General features: G+C 48.2%; 1 protein-coding gene and 1 pseudogene across 6 annotated transcripts in view; both read right to left on the bottom strand.

The window, feature by feature from the left end:
- Window positions 1–6,810: 6,810 nt before the first annotated feature.
- Window positions 6,811–10,633, bottom strand: LOC144332173 (large ribosomal subunit protein uL15 pseudogene; annotated as a pseudogene). Its single transcript, XR_013399959.1, has one exon. The product of XR_013399959.1 is annotated as a large ribosomal subunit protein uL15 pseudogene (transcript).
- A 143-nt stretch (window positions 10,634–10,776) lies between these two features.
- Window positions 10,777–14,925, bottom strand: part of IFT52 (intraflagellar transport 52) — a 54,775-nt gene continuing 50,626 nt past the window's right edge. For 4 of the 5 annotated variants that reach the window (XM_077948142.1, XM_028827171.2, XM_028827169.2 and 1 more), the window contains one exon: window positions 10,777–11,068. In XM_077948142.1, coding sequence (XP_077804268.1) covers window positions 11,021–11,068 — 48 coding nt within the window. In that variant the 3' untranslated portion in view covers window positions 10,777–11,020. 5 annotated transcript variants of the gene reach the window in all.

Raw genomic sequence — 14,925 nt, 5'->3', positions numbered from 1 at the left:
TTTAGTAGAGACGGGGTTTCATCATGTTGGCCAGGGTGGTCTCGAACTGGCTGGTCTCCTGACCTCGTGATCTGCCTGCCTCAACCTCCCAAAGGCTGGGATTACAGGCGTGAACCACCATGCCCAGCCTGAAAACTGTTTCTTAAAAACTTAAATTGGGCCAGGCGCGGTGGCTTACGCCTGTAATCCCAGCACTTTGGGAGGCTGAGGCGGGCAGATCACGAGGTCAGGAGTTTGAGACCAGCCTGACCAACAGTGGAACCCCGTCTCTACTAAAAATACAAAAAAGTTAGCTGGGCACGGTGATGCGCACCTGTAATCCCAGCTACTCAAGAGGCTGAGGCAGGAGAATCACTTGAACTCGAGAGGTGGAGGTTGTAGTGAGCCGAGATCACACCACTGCACCCCAGCCTGGATAACAAAGGAAAACTGTCTCAAAAACAAAAAACAAAACAAAACAAAAACCTTAAATATACACCTATCATATCACCTAGCCACTCCAAGAAAAATGAATACATATCTCCACACAAAGCTTTTAGATAGCTTTGTTTGTTACAATCCCAAACTGGAAACAACCTAAATGTCAACAGGTGACTGGATAAACAAATTATAGATAAAAAACAAATCTATCCATACAGTGGAATTTTACTCAACAAAAGGAATAAATTATTGATAAAATATAAATATTACAAACTGTGCTAAAAGAAGCAAAAGAGAACATACTGTATGATTTTTTTTTTTTTTTGAGGCGGAGTTTCACTCTTGTTGCCCAGGCTGGAGTACAATGGCACAATCTCGGCTCACCGCAACCTCCGCCTCCCAGGTTCAAGCAATTCTCCTGCCTCAGCCTCCATAGTAGCTGGGATTATAGGCATGTGCCACCAGACCCAGCTAATTTTGTATTTTTAGTAGAGATGGGGTTTCTCCATGTTGGTCAGGCTGGTCTTGAACTCCCGACCTCAGGTGATCCACCCGCCTCGGCCTCCCAAAGTGCTGGGATTACAGGCGTGAGCCACTGCGCCCGGCGATCTTTTTTTTAATTTTAAATTTTTTAGAGACAAAGTCTGGCTCTATAGTCCAGGCTGGAGGGCAGTGGAGCCATCTCGGCTCACTGCAGCCTCTGTCTCCCAAGCTCAAGCCATCCTCCTACCTCAGCCTCCTGAGTAGCTGGAACTACAGGTACACACCACCATGTCAGGCTAATTTTTTTTTTTTTTTTGAGACCGAGTTTCTCTCTGTCACCCCTGCTGGAGTGCAGTGGTATGATCTCGGCCCACTGCAACCTCCACCTCCTAGGTTCAAGTGATTCTCCTGCCTCAGCCTCCCAGGTAGCTGGGATTACAGGCAAGAGCCACCGCACCCGGCTAATTTATGTGTTTTTAGTAGAGACGGGGTTTCGCCATGTCAGGCTGGTCTCGAACTCCTGACATCAAGTGATCCACCCACCTAGGCCTACCAAGGTGGTGGGATTACAGGTGTGAGCCACCATGCCCGGCCTATAAGACTATTTATATAAAACTCTAGGCCGGGCGCGGTGGCTCGCACCTGTAATCCCAGCTACCTGGGAGACTGAGGTAGGAGAATCACTTGAATCTGGGAGGCAGGGTTGCAGTGAGTCCAGATCACACCATTGCACTCCAGCCTGGGTGACAGAGTGAGACTATGCCTCAAAAAAAAAAAAAAAAAAAAAAAAAAAAAAAAAAAAAACCACCAAAAAAACAAACTGTATAAATTACACACAAATCTAAAGTGACAGAAACCAATCTAAAGTAACAATGGTTGTGGAGAGGATACAAGGAGACACAAGGACGTTTTGGTGCATGATAGGTATGTTCCATTTGCCTGACTCCAGGGGCCCCTTCTGAGTCACTGGAAGAAGTGTGGGGCCATTGACTAAAGGACAGGGCTATTAACCCTTCCTGGGTTTTTCCAGGCTCATGCCAGCCCTAGCGGTTTCCTTAGGTATGCAGTTGCATAGGGGGATAATTTACTCTCTAAGAAACCATCTAATCCAAATCCCTTGCATTCCTGATGAGACTCAGTGCCAGGACCCTGGGCTACATTATACACACCACAGGGACAAGGCGAGGCCCCCACCCCTGACCTCTACCCTGCACCCCCTGAAGCATCAGCTTTCGCCAACACTTAATTCTTCCGTCACTTGCAGTTCAGCAATCAAACAGGGAAGGACTTGCAGGGGTAGGGAGTTTGGGTTCAAAGTCAGGGAGAAACTGCGGGTGAATGCTAAGGCCTGTCCAGAGGCGGGTGGACCCAACCGCAAGCTCCTCCAGCCTTGCCGCAGCTCCTGACAACATCCTCATCCTCCTTGGTGAAAACCGGAGGGGAATGTCAGGCCTTGGAGTCTACCCGAGAGTCTCCCCGTCCGCAGGTGACCGGGGGCAAGTGACGGGCCCTGTTTCGAGGGGCCTCCCATGTAAATCGAGGCCAAAGGCTCCAGGCTGTCCGATCGCAGCGCCCGCGCCCGAGGCCGCCAGAACGCACCGTCAGGAAGGCGCAGAGGAACTCCGAGATCCCAGTCTGAGCCCGCGCCTGGGATCAGACGGCGCGCGGGGCATCGCGGGAGTCGCGTCCCTGACGTCACCGTGGGGCGCCTATGCGCAGGGGATCTTGAGCCGGGCTACTGGGGCTCTGGAGCTCTAGCCAGTCCCGCGTCCCAGAGCCTTCTTCTCGGAGGCGTCGTCTCTTTCGTGTGGAGGACGGATGAAAGAAAGTCGCAGGGATGAGAGGGAGCAAGGGCGGGACGTCGCAGGCCTCGGACATTGTGTCGCCCCCGGCCCTGAACCGTCCCTGACTTCCCAGTGTGGCTCAGAGGCTCTGGACCAGCTCCTCACACTGCATGCTCGGTGTCCAGTTTGCAGCTCTTACTAGGTTAATTTCTCTCAGCAATTAGATTGTGAGCTGCGGAAGGGCAGCGCTGTAAGGTTGCCCAAGTGGTTTCATCTTGCCCTCTGCCTGAACACTACCGATTTATCAAGACAGGGCAATTGCAGTAGAGAAATAGTAATTCACGCGCGGAACGGGCTGTGCGGAAGACCGGAGTTATATTATTACTCAAATTAGTCTCCCCGAAAACTCGGATCAGAGGGTTTTGTTTTTTGTTTTTGAGACGGGAGTCTCGCTCTGTTGCCCAGGCTGGAGTGCAGTGGTGCGATCTCCAGTTATTTTTACACCGTTATCTGCCAGGACTGGTATATATGTTTTCTTTTTTTGTTTTTTGTTTTTGATTGTCGTTGCTTTTTTATTTTTAAGAGTGAAGTTGGAACACTTGTTCAAGTCGGCTATTTTTCATTTTCACGATCTTATGTACCAGGAAGTTTGTGCACATAGTGAATAGCAGCTGGGATAAAGGGGCATTTTTGTGGCTCGTTTGAATTTAAAAACACCCCCGCTCACCACTTTAGCGAGTTGATTAAGCTTAATCTTACTAATAAAAACTAATCTGACATCACCACCTATGAAATATTCTTGCCAAAAATGTTTAATTCAGTCAAGCCTTCAGACCTAACTTCAGTTTACAGGAAATAAAGGAGATAAAGGAACAAGTTAATAGACACTATGATGAAGCAATGAGATAAATCCAGAATGTGAGATATTCTGCAAGACACCTAATTTGGTCTTTTCAAAACATCAGTATCTGGTCAGGAGCAGTAGCTCATGCCTGTAAACCAAATACTTGGGGAGGCCAAGGTGGGAGGATCACTTGAGCCCAGGAGTTCCAGACCAGCCTGGGCAACACAGTGAGACCCTGTCTCTACAAAAAATTAAAGAATTTGCTGGACATGGTGGCGCACACCTGTAGTCCCAGCTACTGTGGAGGCTGAGGTGGGAGGATCGTTTAAGTCCAGAAAGTCGAGGCTTCAGTGAGCTATGATTGCGCCACTGAATTCCATCCTGGGTAACAGAGCAAGACCCTGTCTGTGAAAAAAAAAAATCATTTAAAAAAGAAAAGAGGCCGGGCGCGGTGGCTCAAGCCTGTAATCCCAGCACTTTGGGAGGCCGAGACGGGCGGATCACAAGGTCAGGAGATCGAGACCATCCTGGCTAACATGGTGAAACCCCGTCTCTACTAAAAATACAAAAAACTAGCCGGGCGAGGTGGCGGGCGCCTGTAGTCCCAGGTACTCCGGAGGCTGAGGCAGGAGAATGGCGTGAACCCGGGAGGTGGAGCTTGCAGTGAGCTGAGACCCGGCCACTGCACTCCAGCCTGGGCAACAGAGCGAGACTCCGTCTCAAAAAAAAAAAAAAAAAAAGGTAATAGAAATGATAATGGCATTATTGTTATACAATGAGGTATTTAAGGGTAAAATACTATTATGTCTGCAATTTCATTTCAAATGTTTGGTAAAAAAGATTATACAAGGCCGGATGAGGTGGCTCACGCCTGTAATCCCAGCACTTTGAGAGGGTGAGGCGGGCAGATCAGGAGGTCAGGAGTTCGAGATCAGCCTGGCCAACATAGTGAAACCCCGTCTCTACTAAATATACAAAAAATTACCTGGGCATGGTAGTGTGTGCCTGTAATCCCAGCTACTCAGGAGGCTGAGGCAGGAGAATGGCCTGAACCCAGGAGGCAGAGCTTGCAGTGAGCCGAGATGGCGCCACTGCACTCCAGCCTGGGCGACAGAGCAAGACTCTGTCTCAAAAAAAAAAAAAAAAAAAAAAGATTATACAGGCCGGGGGCAGTGGCTCACGCTGTAATCCCAGTTACTCAGGAGGAAAATCGCTTGAACCCAAGAGGCGGAGGTTGCCGCGAGCCAACGTTGTGCCACTGCACTCCAGCCTGGGTGACAGAGCAAGACTCTGTCAAAAAAAAAAAAAAAAAAAAGATTGGCCGGGCGCGGTGGCTCAAGCCTGTAATCCCAGCACTTTGGGAGGCCGAGGCGGGTGGATCACGAGGTCAGGAGATCGAGACCATCCTGGCTAACATGATGAAACCCCGTCTCTACTAAAAATACAAAAAACTAGCCGGGCGTGGTGGCGGGCGCCTGTAGTCCCAGCTACTCGGAGGCTGAGGCGGGAGAATGGCGTGAACCCGGGAGGTGGAGCTTGCAGTGAGCCGATATCCCGCCACTGCACTCCAGCCTGGGCGACAGAGCGAGACTCCGTCTCAAAAAAAAAAAATTATACATACATTGGGATTTTTTTTTTTCCCGAGACAGAGTCTTGCTCTGTCAGCTTAGACTGGAGGGCAGTGGCACAACCTCGGCTCACCGCAACCTTTGCCTCCCGGGTTCAAGCGATTCTCCTGCCTCAGCCTCCCGAGTAGCTGGGACTACAGGCACCCGCCACCACGCCCGGCTACTTTTTGCATTTTTAGTATAGACAGGGTTTTGCCATGTTGGCCAGGCTGATCTTGAACTCCTGACCTCAAGTGATCTGCCCGCCTTGGCCTCCCAGTGCTGGGATTACAGGCATAAGCCACTGTGCCTGGCGCATACACTGGGATTTTAAGGTCTACATGTAAAAAAAAAAAAGAAAACAAAAAGGTCTACATGTAAAAAAAAAAAACAAAAAGAAATGTAAAATACATAAGGAAAGCATATATGGCACTATGTTAACAATTTTTTTTAAGTTTGATGGGCACACTGGTGTTTAATGTACTATTCTTTACACTTTTCTGTTTCTTTTTTTTTTTTTTTTGAGATGGAGTCTCGCTCTGTCACCCAGGCTGGAGTGCAGTGGCCGGATCTCAGCTCACTGCCTCCCGGGTTTACGCCATTCTCCTGCCTCAGCCTCCCAAGTAGCTGGGACTACAGGCGCCCACCAACTCGCCCGGCTAGTTTTTTGTATTTTTTAGTAGAGACGGGGTTTCACCGTGTTAGCCAGGATGGACACTTTTTTTTTTTTTTTTTTTTTGAGACGGAGTCTCGTCGCCCGGCCTGGAGTGCAGTGGCCGGATCTCAGCTCACTGCAAGCTCCGCCCCCCGGGTTTACGCCATTCTCCTGCCTCAGCCTCCCGAATAGCTGGGACTACAGGCGCCCGCCACCTCGCCCGGCTAGTTTTTTTTTGTATTTTTTTAGTAGAGACGGGGTTTCACCGTGTTAGCCAGGATGGTCTCGATCTCCTGACCTCGTGATCCGCCCACCTCGGCCTCCCAAAGTGCTGGGATTACAGGCTTGAGCCACCGCGCCCGGCCCAGGATGGACACTTTTCTGTTTCAAAGTGGGTTTTCTTTTTTTTTCAGACGGAGTCTTGCTCTGTTGCCCAGGCTTGAGTGCAGTGATGCGATCTTGGCTCACTGCAACCTCTGCCTCTCGGGTTCAAGGGATTCTCCTGCCTCAGCCTCCCGAGTAGCTGGGATTACAGGCGTGCACCACCACGCACGGCTTTTTTTTTTTTTTTTTTTTTTTTTTTTTGAGACAGAGTCTAGCTCTGTTGCCCAGGCTGGAGTGCAATGGCCGGATCTCAGCTCACTGCAAGCCCCGCCTCCCGGGTTCACGCCATTCTCCTGCCTCAGCCTCCCGAGTAGCTGGGAGTACAGGCGCCCGCCACCTCGCCCGGCTAATTTTTTTTGTATTTTAGTAGAGACGGGGTTTCACCGTGTTAGCCAGGAGGGTCTCGATCTCCTGAACTCGTGATCCGCCCGTCTCGGCCTCCCAAAGTGCTGGGATTACAGGCTTGAGCCACCGCGCCCGGCCTTTTTTTTTTTTTTTGTATTTTTAGTAGAGACAGGGTTTCATCATGTTGGCCAGGCTGGTCTTGAACTCCTGGCCTCAAGTGATCTGCCCACCTTGGCCTCCCAAAGTGTTGGGATTACAGGCGTGAGCAACCATGCACAGCCCTCAAAGTTTTTTTTTTGAATGTAAACAGTTTTATTGAGAAACAGGTACCTGTTTGCATTGTAGAATATAAAACTTGGCTTATGCTCTATAAACAATAACCATTACCCCAATTCACAGAACACACAATTAGATTCAAAGTTTTCACATAAATTGGACAAAAAAATATATCCTTGCCACAAGCCATCTGTGGATGAAGGCGAAAAGCCTACTGACCCTGTGGTAGAACAGGCCTTGCTTCCTCCAAGGCACCTTCTTGGTCAGGAGGGCGTGGTGGGAGAAACTCCTGGTTAGTAGGCAGATTGCCAGTCTCTTCCCCAACTAGACCTCAGTTATCCTTTCGAAAAGTGAAAGTGGAAGTTGGATTAGATTCAGATAGAACCAGAAAGTTCCTTGTAAGATTATAGGTGTTTATTCTAGTTACCTATTGCTCTATAACAAATTACTCCAAATCAGTGGCTTACAACTGCCATTTTAAGGCCAGGTGTAGTGACTCATGCCTGTAATCCCAGCACTTTGGGAGGCCAAAGTGGGAGGATCGCTTGAGGTTAGGAGTTTAAGACCAGCCTCGGCAATATTTATTTCCATAGGTATTGATTTATTTTAGGGGTAAAGTACTATGATGTCTGCAATTTCATCTCAAATAAAAATAAATAAATAGAGATGGACCGGGTCTTGCTATGTTGCCCAGGCTGGTCTCAAACTTCTGGGCTCAAGCAATCGTCCCACCTTGGTCTCCCAAAGTGCTGGGATTACAGGCATGAGCCACTATGCCCAGCTCCCCCCACCAAAAAAAGAAAAAAAAAAAAATATATATATATATATATATAATTTTTAAAAAGCTTATTTATTTTTTGGGACAGAATTTTCACTCTTGTTGCCCAGGCTGGAGTGCAATGGTGAGATCTCGGCTTACTGCAACCTCTGCCTCCCGGGTTCAAGTGATTCTCCTGCCTCAGTCTCCCGAGTAACTGGGACTACTCCACTACACTTGGCTAATTTTTTGTATTTTTAGTAGAGATGGGGGGTTTCACCATGTTGGTCAGGTTGGTCTCAGACTCCCAACCAGGTGATCCGCCCGTCTTGGCCTCCCAAAGTGCTGGGATTATAGGCGTGAGCCACCACGCCCGGCCTATTTGTTTTGTGTGTGTGTTTTTTTAAGTAGTTACCTTTTAATGAACTTCCCTCCATGTGGCCTCAAGCCACCAGGACACAGGCTCCCTCAACACCCTTAATCTTCTCCTCAGCTCTTCTGCTGAAGAATTTGGCCTCCATGATGACAGGCTCCTGTGGGAGCTTTCCCTTTCTCAGAACTTTGTAGTAGTCCAATCACACCACATCAATGATGGGAGCAGCCCCAGACTTGTTTTTAGCAGCATTCACCTGTGTCTGTTCACTGACCAAAGTCCACAATTTGTCAAGGCTGCAAGTTGGGCCGAAACTCTGGTTCCTCTTTAAGTGGTAATGCCTCATACCAACTTTCTAAAAGTAACCTGGGTGGTATTTGTTGAAGCTGATCCTGTGGTGATGCATTCCACCAGCATTATCGTGGCCTCCGGGGTGCTTCTGGAGCTTGCCTATGCAGCTGTGGCCGTGGCTCATATGGCTCCAAAGTTTCTGGGTCTTCCTCAGTCTGGATGGCATGTTCGTGGCTCAGACGAAAGACCCAAAATACATTTTTTAAAATTAGCTGGGAATGGTGGCATATACCTGTAGTCCCAGTTACTCGGGAAGCTGAAGCAGGAGGATCGCTCGAGTCCAGGAGGTTGAGGTTACAGTGACCTATGATCACACCAATGTACTTCAAGACAGAGCAAGACCCTGTCTCGAAAAAATCAAAAACAAGGTTGGGAGCAGTGACTCATGCCTGTAATCCCAGCGCTTTGGGAGGCCGAGGCAGGTAGATCACTTGAGGTCAGGAGTCTGAGACCAGCCTGGTCAACATAGTGAAACCTTGTCTCTACTAAAAATACAAAAAATTAGCCAGGCATGGTGGCATGTGCCTGTAATCCCAGCTACTGGGGAGGCTGAGGCAGAAGAATCACTTGAACCTGGGAGGCGGAGGGTGCAGTAAGCTGAGGATCACATCACTGCACTCCAGCCTGGGAGACAGAATGAGACCCTGTCTCAAAAAAACAAAACAAAAAAATCAAAATAAAAATAAAAACAAATATAACAAAATGGCAGTGAGGGCACACCTTCACTCCCATTTTATTATATTCATAGATTCTGGGAGTCAGGAATTCAGAAAGAATGCAGCATGGATGGCTTGTCTCTGCTCTATGACATCTGGGGCCTCAGTTGGGATGGCAAAAGGCTGAGGTGCTTGATGGCTGGGGCCAGGAGTCATCTGGAGGTATCATCATTCATGTTTGGCAAGTGATCTATACCAAGATGCTGATATAGACTGAGATCTCTGGCTGTTGGTCAGAACACCTATCCACGGCCTATCCACATGGCCTTGGACTTCTTTTTGTTTTTTGTTTTTTGTTTTTTGAGACGGAGTCTCGCTCTGTCGCCCAGGCTGGAGTGCAGTGGCGCGATCTCGGCTCACTGCAAGCTCCGCCTCCTGGGTTTACGCCATTCTCCTGCCTCAGCCTCCTGAGTAGCTGGGACTACAGGCGCCCGCCACCGCGCCCGGCTAATTTTTTGTATTTTTAGTAGAGACGGGGTTTCACCGTGGTCTCGATCTCCTGACCTTGTGATCCGCCCGCCTCGGCCTCCCAAAGTGCTGGGATTACAGGCGTGAGCCACCGCGCCCGGCCGGCCTTGGACTTCTTAAATGGAGTCTTGTGCTCTAAAGGTGAATGTCCCAAGAGAATCAGGCAGAAGTTGTATAGCCTTTTATGAATTAGCCTCAGAGGTCGCCAGCATCACTTCTGCCATGGTGCCAGATTCAAAGATTCAGAGGAGGGAACAGAGACCCCATCTCTCAATGGGAGGAGCACCAAGCCCACAGGATAAGAGAGTATTTGGGTCGGGAGACAATTGTTGAATACATTTTGGGGATGTATTCGGAACACACTGCCACAGCACTCCCCAGGCCTGTCCTCTAGCTGCTTATCTCCCAGCTCTGAGCTAGAGCCCCCAAATTCTGCCCCTGGAGTGGCCTCCTCCTTGCCCAGTACTCTGCCCTGGCTGGCAACTCTGAATAAGCCGTGTACTAGGGTTTGAGTATGGGAAAGAATGGAAGCCTATGAACAGAGCTTTACCAAGAAGAAATCATTTGAAATTCAGGATTTTTTTTTTTTTTTTTTTGAGACAGACTTTTGCTCTGTCACCCAGGCTGGAGTGCACTGGCGCGATCTTGGCTCACTGCAACTTCTGCCTCCCGGGTTCAGGCCATTCTCCTGCCTCAGCCTCCCGAGTAGCTGGGACTACAGGTGCCCGCCACCAAGCCCGGCTAATTTTTTGTATTTTTAGTAGAGATGGGGTTTCACCGTGTCGGCCAGGATGGTCTCGATCTCCTGCCCTCGTGATCCGCCCACCTCGGCCTCCCAAAGTGCTGGGATTACAGGCATAAGCCACTGCACCTGGCAACCCCACCCTTTTTTTTTCTTTTTTGAGACAGAGTCTCACTGTCACCCAGGCTGGAGTGTAATGGCGCGATCTCGGCTCACTGCAACCTCTGCATCCCAGATTCAAGTGATTCTCCTGTCTCAGCCTCCCAAGTAGCTGGGACTACAGGCTCGTGCCACCACACCTGGCTAATTTTTGTATTTTTAGTAGAGACAGGTTTCACCACATTGGCCAGGCTGGTCTCGAACTCCCGTGCTCAAGTGATCCGCCCTCCTCGGCCTCCCAAAGTGCTGGGATTACAGGTGTGAGTCACCGTGCCCAGCCAGTGTTGCATCCTTTCAACCGGTCCAGAAAGCTGTACAATATTTACAACAAGCTTGAAAGTTATTTATGTCTTTGATAAAAGACTCAAATCCAGAACTGGGGTTGAAAAAACAAAAATGCAATGAAAGACTGTTTCATAGGGTATAAAAAGACAGATGCAACCATACATTTAATTTTTAAAAATGGAATGTATCTTACATAAGGACTTTGTGAAAAATCTTATACCTATCTGGGTATTATAGAAGATGCATATACCTTTCATAGCTCATGGAGGAAAGAGTGTATAAACAATTTTGATAAGAAGTTGAGGAACAATTTGAAAATAGTTTATAAAGAGAGAATCAGGAGGCAGAAAAAGCTTCAAGAGGCATGGTCTTCAGAAATTGTTCTGGAATGCTGTTTCACTTGTATCGATGTCATGTTCCTGGATGAGAGAATAAGATAGAATTTTAGTATTTCAGTATAAAGCCTGAAATGTAAACTCTTCCGTGCTTTGGAATTTAGAGATCCTGAATCTTCATTAATTAGGATATATACATAATATCTGGCTTTAGGGCTGAATCCAACCCAAGGATCAAATTTTGATCCTTTTGCCCTACCAGGGCAGGGCTTGTGACCACTGCCCACCACCCACCATGATGAGTAACAAACAGAGTTGAAAGCACTGGTGCAAAGACCACACCAGACTTCTTACATTGGCCTTGGTGCCTGTTCTAGCATGCCACCAGAGTGAGTATTGCTGGGAACCTACCTGACCTCCCATCCCATCATTCACTGCTAAGCAGCCACATCAAAACCCTCATGTCTAGGTTCCCTTCATGGATGGCACTTAGACCACAGTAACTGCCCATACACTCCTGTCTCCCACTACACAGAGCTCTGAGAGGGACAGCAAGGACTGCACTCATCTTGTTCACTGCTATAGCCCCAGCCTCCAGCACCATGTTAGAGGTGGAGAGTGAAACATTATCAGATGAGCATCTGTCAGAGCCAGCTTCCTTCCAGGAGAGGCTCAAAAACTAATTGGTCTTCCCGCTCAGCATCTAAAATCCTAAGCTTGAATTTTGCCTGCTTACATTAAAAAACAAAACACTCTTTTTTTGCTGCAAAAGTGACACAGTCACTATAGAGATTATAATAAAGAAGGAAAATAAAAATTAAAGTCTTTTTTTTTTTTTTTTTAAGACAGGGTCTCAATCTATCACCCAGGGTGGAATGCAGTGGCATGATCACGGCTCACTGCAACCTCAACCTCCCCAGGCTCAGGTGATCTTCCCACCTCAGCCTCCCAAGTAGCTGGGACTACAGGTGCAGACCACCACACCTGGCTAATTTTTTGTATTTTTTTATAGAGATGGAGTTTCTGTTGCCCAGGCTGGTTGAGAACTCCTGGGCTCAAATGATTCACCTGCCTCAGCCCCCTAAAGTGCTGGGATTGCAAGCATGAGCCACTGTGCCAGTCCAGGGATAAATTTTTTTTTTTTTTTTGAGACGGAGTCTTGCAGTGTCACCCAGGCTGGAGTGCAGTGGCACGATCTCAGCTCACTGCAAGCTCCGCCTCCTGAGTTCACACCATTCTCCTGCCTCAGCCTCCCGAGTAGCTGGGACACAGGCACCCACCACCACGCCCAGCTACTTTTTTGTATTTTTAGTAGAGACGGGGTTTCGCCGTGTTAGCCAGGATGGTCTCGATCTCCTGACCTCGTGATCTGCCCGCCTCGGCCTCCCAAAGTGCTGGGATTATAGGCGTGAGCCACCGTGCCCAGCCCCAAGGATAAATATCTTTATGTTCTTTTTTTATTATGCAAAATAATTCTATGGAGTATGTGTATTCTGTAAAGAAAGTAGAATCTCTCTCTATACTGTTCTTTAGTCTCTCCGTGCCCCATATTTACTGTATCATGAATGTATTCCTAAGTCCTTAAACTTTTTTTTTTTTTTTTTTTTGAGTCTTACTCGTTGCCCAGGTTGGAGTGCAGTGGTGCAATCTTGGCTCACTGCACCCTCCGCCTCTCAGGTTCAAGCGATTCTCTTGCCTCAGCCTCCTGAGTAACTAGGACTACAGGCACGGGCCACCACACCCAGTTAATATTTTATTTTTAGTAGAGATGGGGTTTCACCGTGTTGGCCAGGCTGGTCTAGAATTCCTGACCTCAAGTGATCCATCCACCTACCTTGGCCTCCCAAAGTGTTGAGATTACAGGCATGAGCCACAGCGCCTGGCCCAAGTCCTTAAACATTTTTATTTTTATTTTTTATTTATTTTTTTGAGATGGAGTCTTGCTCTGTCTCCCAGGCTGGAGTGCAATGGCATGTTCTCGGCTCACTGCCAACCTCTCCCTCCCGGGTTCTAGCAATTCTCCTGCCTCAGCCTCCTGAGTAGCAGGGATTACAGGCGAACGCCACCACGCCTGGCTAATTTTTGTATTTTTAGTAGAGATGAGGGTTCACCATGTTGGTCAGGCTGATCCTGAACTCCTGACCTAGTGATCCACCCGCCTTGGCCTCCCAAAGTGCTGGGATTACAGGGGTCAGCCACCATGCCCAGCCAAACATTTTTAAAAACATTTTTAATCTTATGGATGTACCCTTAACCAGTTCCCTATTGACGAAGATTTTTCTTCTATAAAATAATGCTCACTGAGAATCCTGGTTGATAAATCTGCACATATTCAGAATTATATTATTAAAACAAATTCTGAAGATTAGAATAGGTCAAAGGTATATACATTTTAGGGCTTTTCAACAGTATTATGAAAATATCTCCAGACAAGTGGAACCAACTTATTCTCCCATCAGTAGGGTATGAATGCCTATTTACCAACACTGGCTGGGCATTCAATTTTTGAAATCCTGTCAAGGAATGGAAAAAAGAAGGCCAGAGATAATTTTAAAGTTATTGGTCCTCAGTCAGAGAAAGATCATTTCTTTTTTTTTTTTCCTGAGACGGAGTCTTGCTCTGTCACTAGGCTGGATGGAGTGCAGTGGCGCAGTCTTGGCTCACTGCAACCTCCACCTCCCGGGTGCAAGCAATTCTCCTGTCTCAGCCTCCCGAGTAGCTGGGACTACAGGCATGCACCACCATGCCCAACTAATTTTTGTATTTTTAGTAGAGATGGGGTTTCACCATGTTGGCCAGGATGGTCTCGATCTCTTGACTTTGTGATCCGCCTGCCTTGGCCTTCCAAAGTGCTAGGATTACAGGTGGGAGCCACGGTGCCCGGCCTGAGAAAGATGATTTCTAACCTCATGTTCCAATGCTCTATCCTTTCCTCTGTTCTCTTGTCACACTGGCATCACTGCCGTTCATCAAACATACCAGGCACAGCCCAGCCTTAGGAACTTTGCACAGCTCTCCCCTCCGCCTGGGACACTCCTCCCCCAGAAATCTGCATGGCTAAGTCCCTTAACACCTTCAAGTCTTTGCTCCAATACAACTTTGCAATGAGGCCCACCCTGATTGCCCTATTTATTTATTTATTTATTTTTATTTATTTATTTTTTTTTGAGACGGAGTCTTGCTGTGTCACTCAGGCTGAAGTGCAATGGCCAGATCTCGGCTCACTGCAAGCTCCGCCTCCCGGGTTCACGCCATTCTCCTGCCTCAGCCTCCCGAGTAGCTGGGACTACAGGCACCCGCCACCTCGCCCGGCTAGTTTTTTTTTGTATTTTTTATTAGAGACGGGGTTTCACCGTGTTAGCCAGGATGGTCTCGATCTCCTGACCTCGTGATCCGCCCGTCTCGGCCTCCCAAAGTGCTGGGATTACAGGCTTGAGCCACCGCGCCCGGCCGATTGCCCTATTTAATACTCACCAGTCATCATGGCCACACTCAGCACACTTGATCCCTCTTACCCAGTTCTATTATTATTATTATTTTCTGAGACAGAGTCTCACTCTCTTGCCCAGGCTGGAATGCAGTGGTATCATCTTGGCTCACTGCAACCTCCACCTCCTGGGTTCAAGAGATTCTCCTGCTTCGGCCCCCGTAGTAGCTAGGATTACAGGCATGTACCATCACACCTGGCTAATTTTTATATTTTTAGTAAAGATGGGGTTTCACCATGTTGGCCAGGCTGGTCTTGAACTCCTGACCTCAGGTGAACCACCTGCCTCGGCCTCCCAAAGTGCTGGGATTACAGGTGTGAGCCACCACACCCAGCTGTTTTTTTGTTTTTGTTTTTTTTCCTGAGACAGAGTCTCACTCTGTTGCCCAGGCTGGAGTGCAATGGTGCGATCTCAGCTCACTGCAACCTTCCACCTTCCGGGTTCAAGTGATTC

This window comes from Macaca mulatta, chromosome 10 (assembly GCF_049350105.2).
Source record: "Macaca mulatta isolate MMU2019108-1 chromosome 10, T2T-MMU8v2.0, whole genome shotgun sequence".
Lineage (NCBI taxonomy): Eukaryota > Metazoa > Chordata > Mammalia > Primates > Cercopithecidae > Macaca > Macaca mulatta.
The sequence above is the reverse complement of the archived record's forward strand: the minus strand, read 5'-3'. Positions and strand labels throughout refer to the sequence as shown.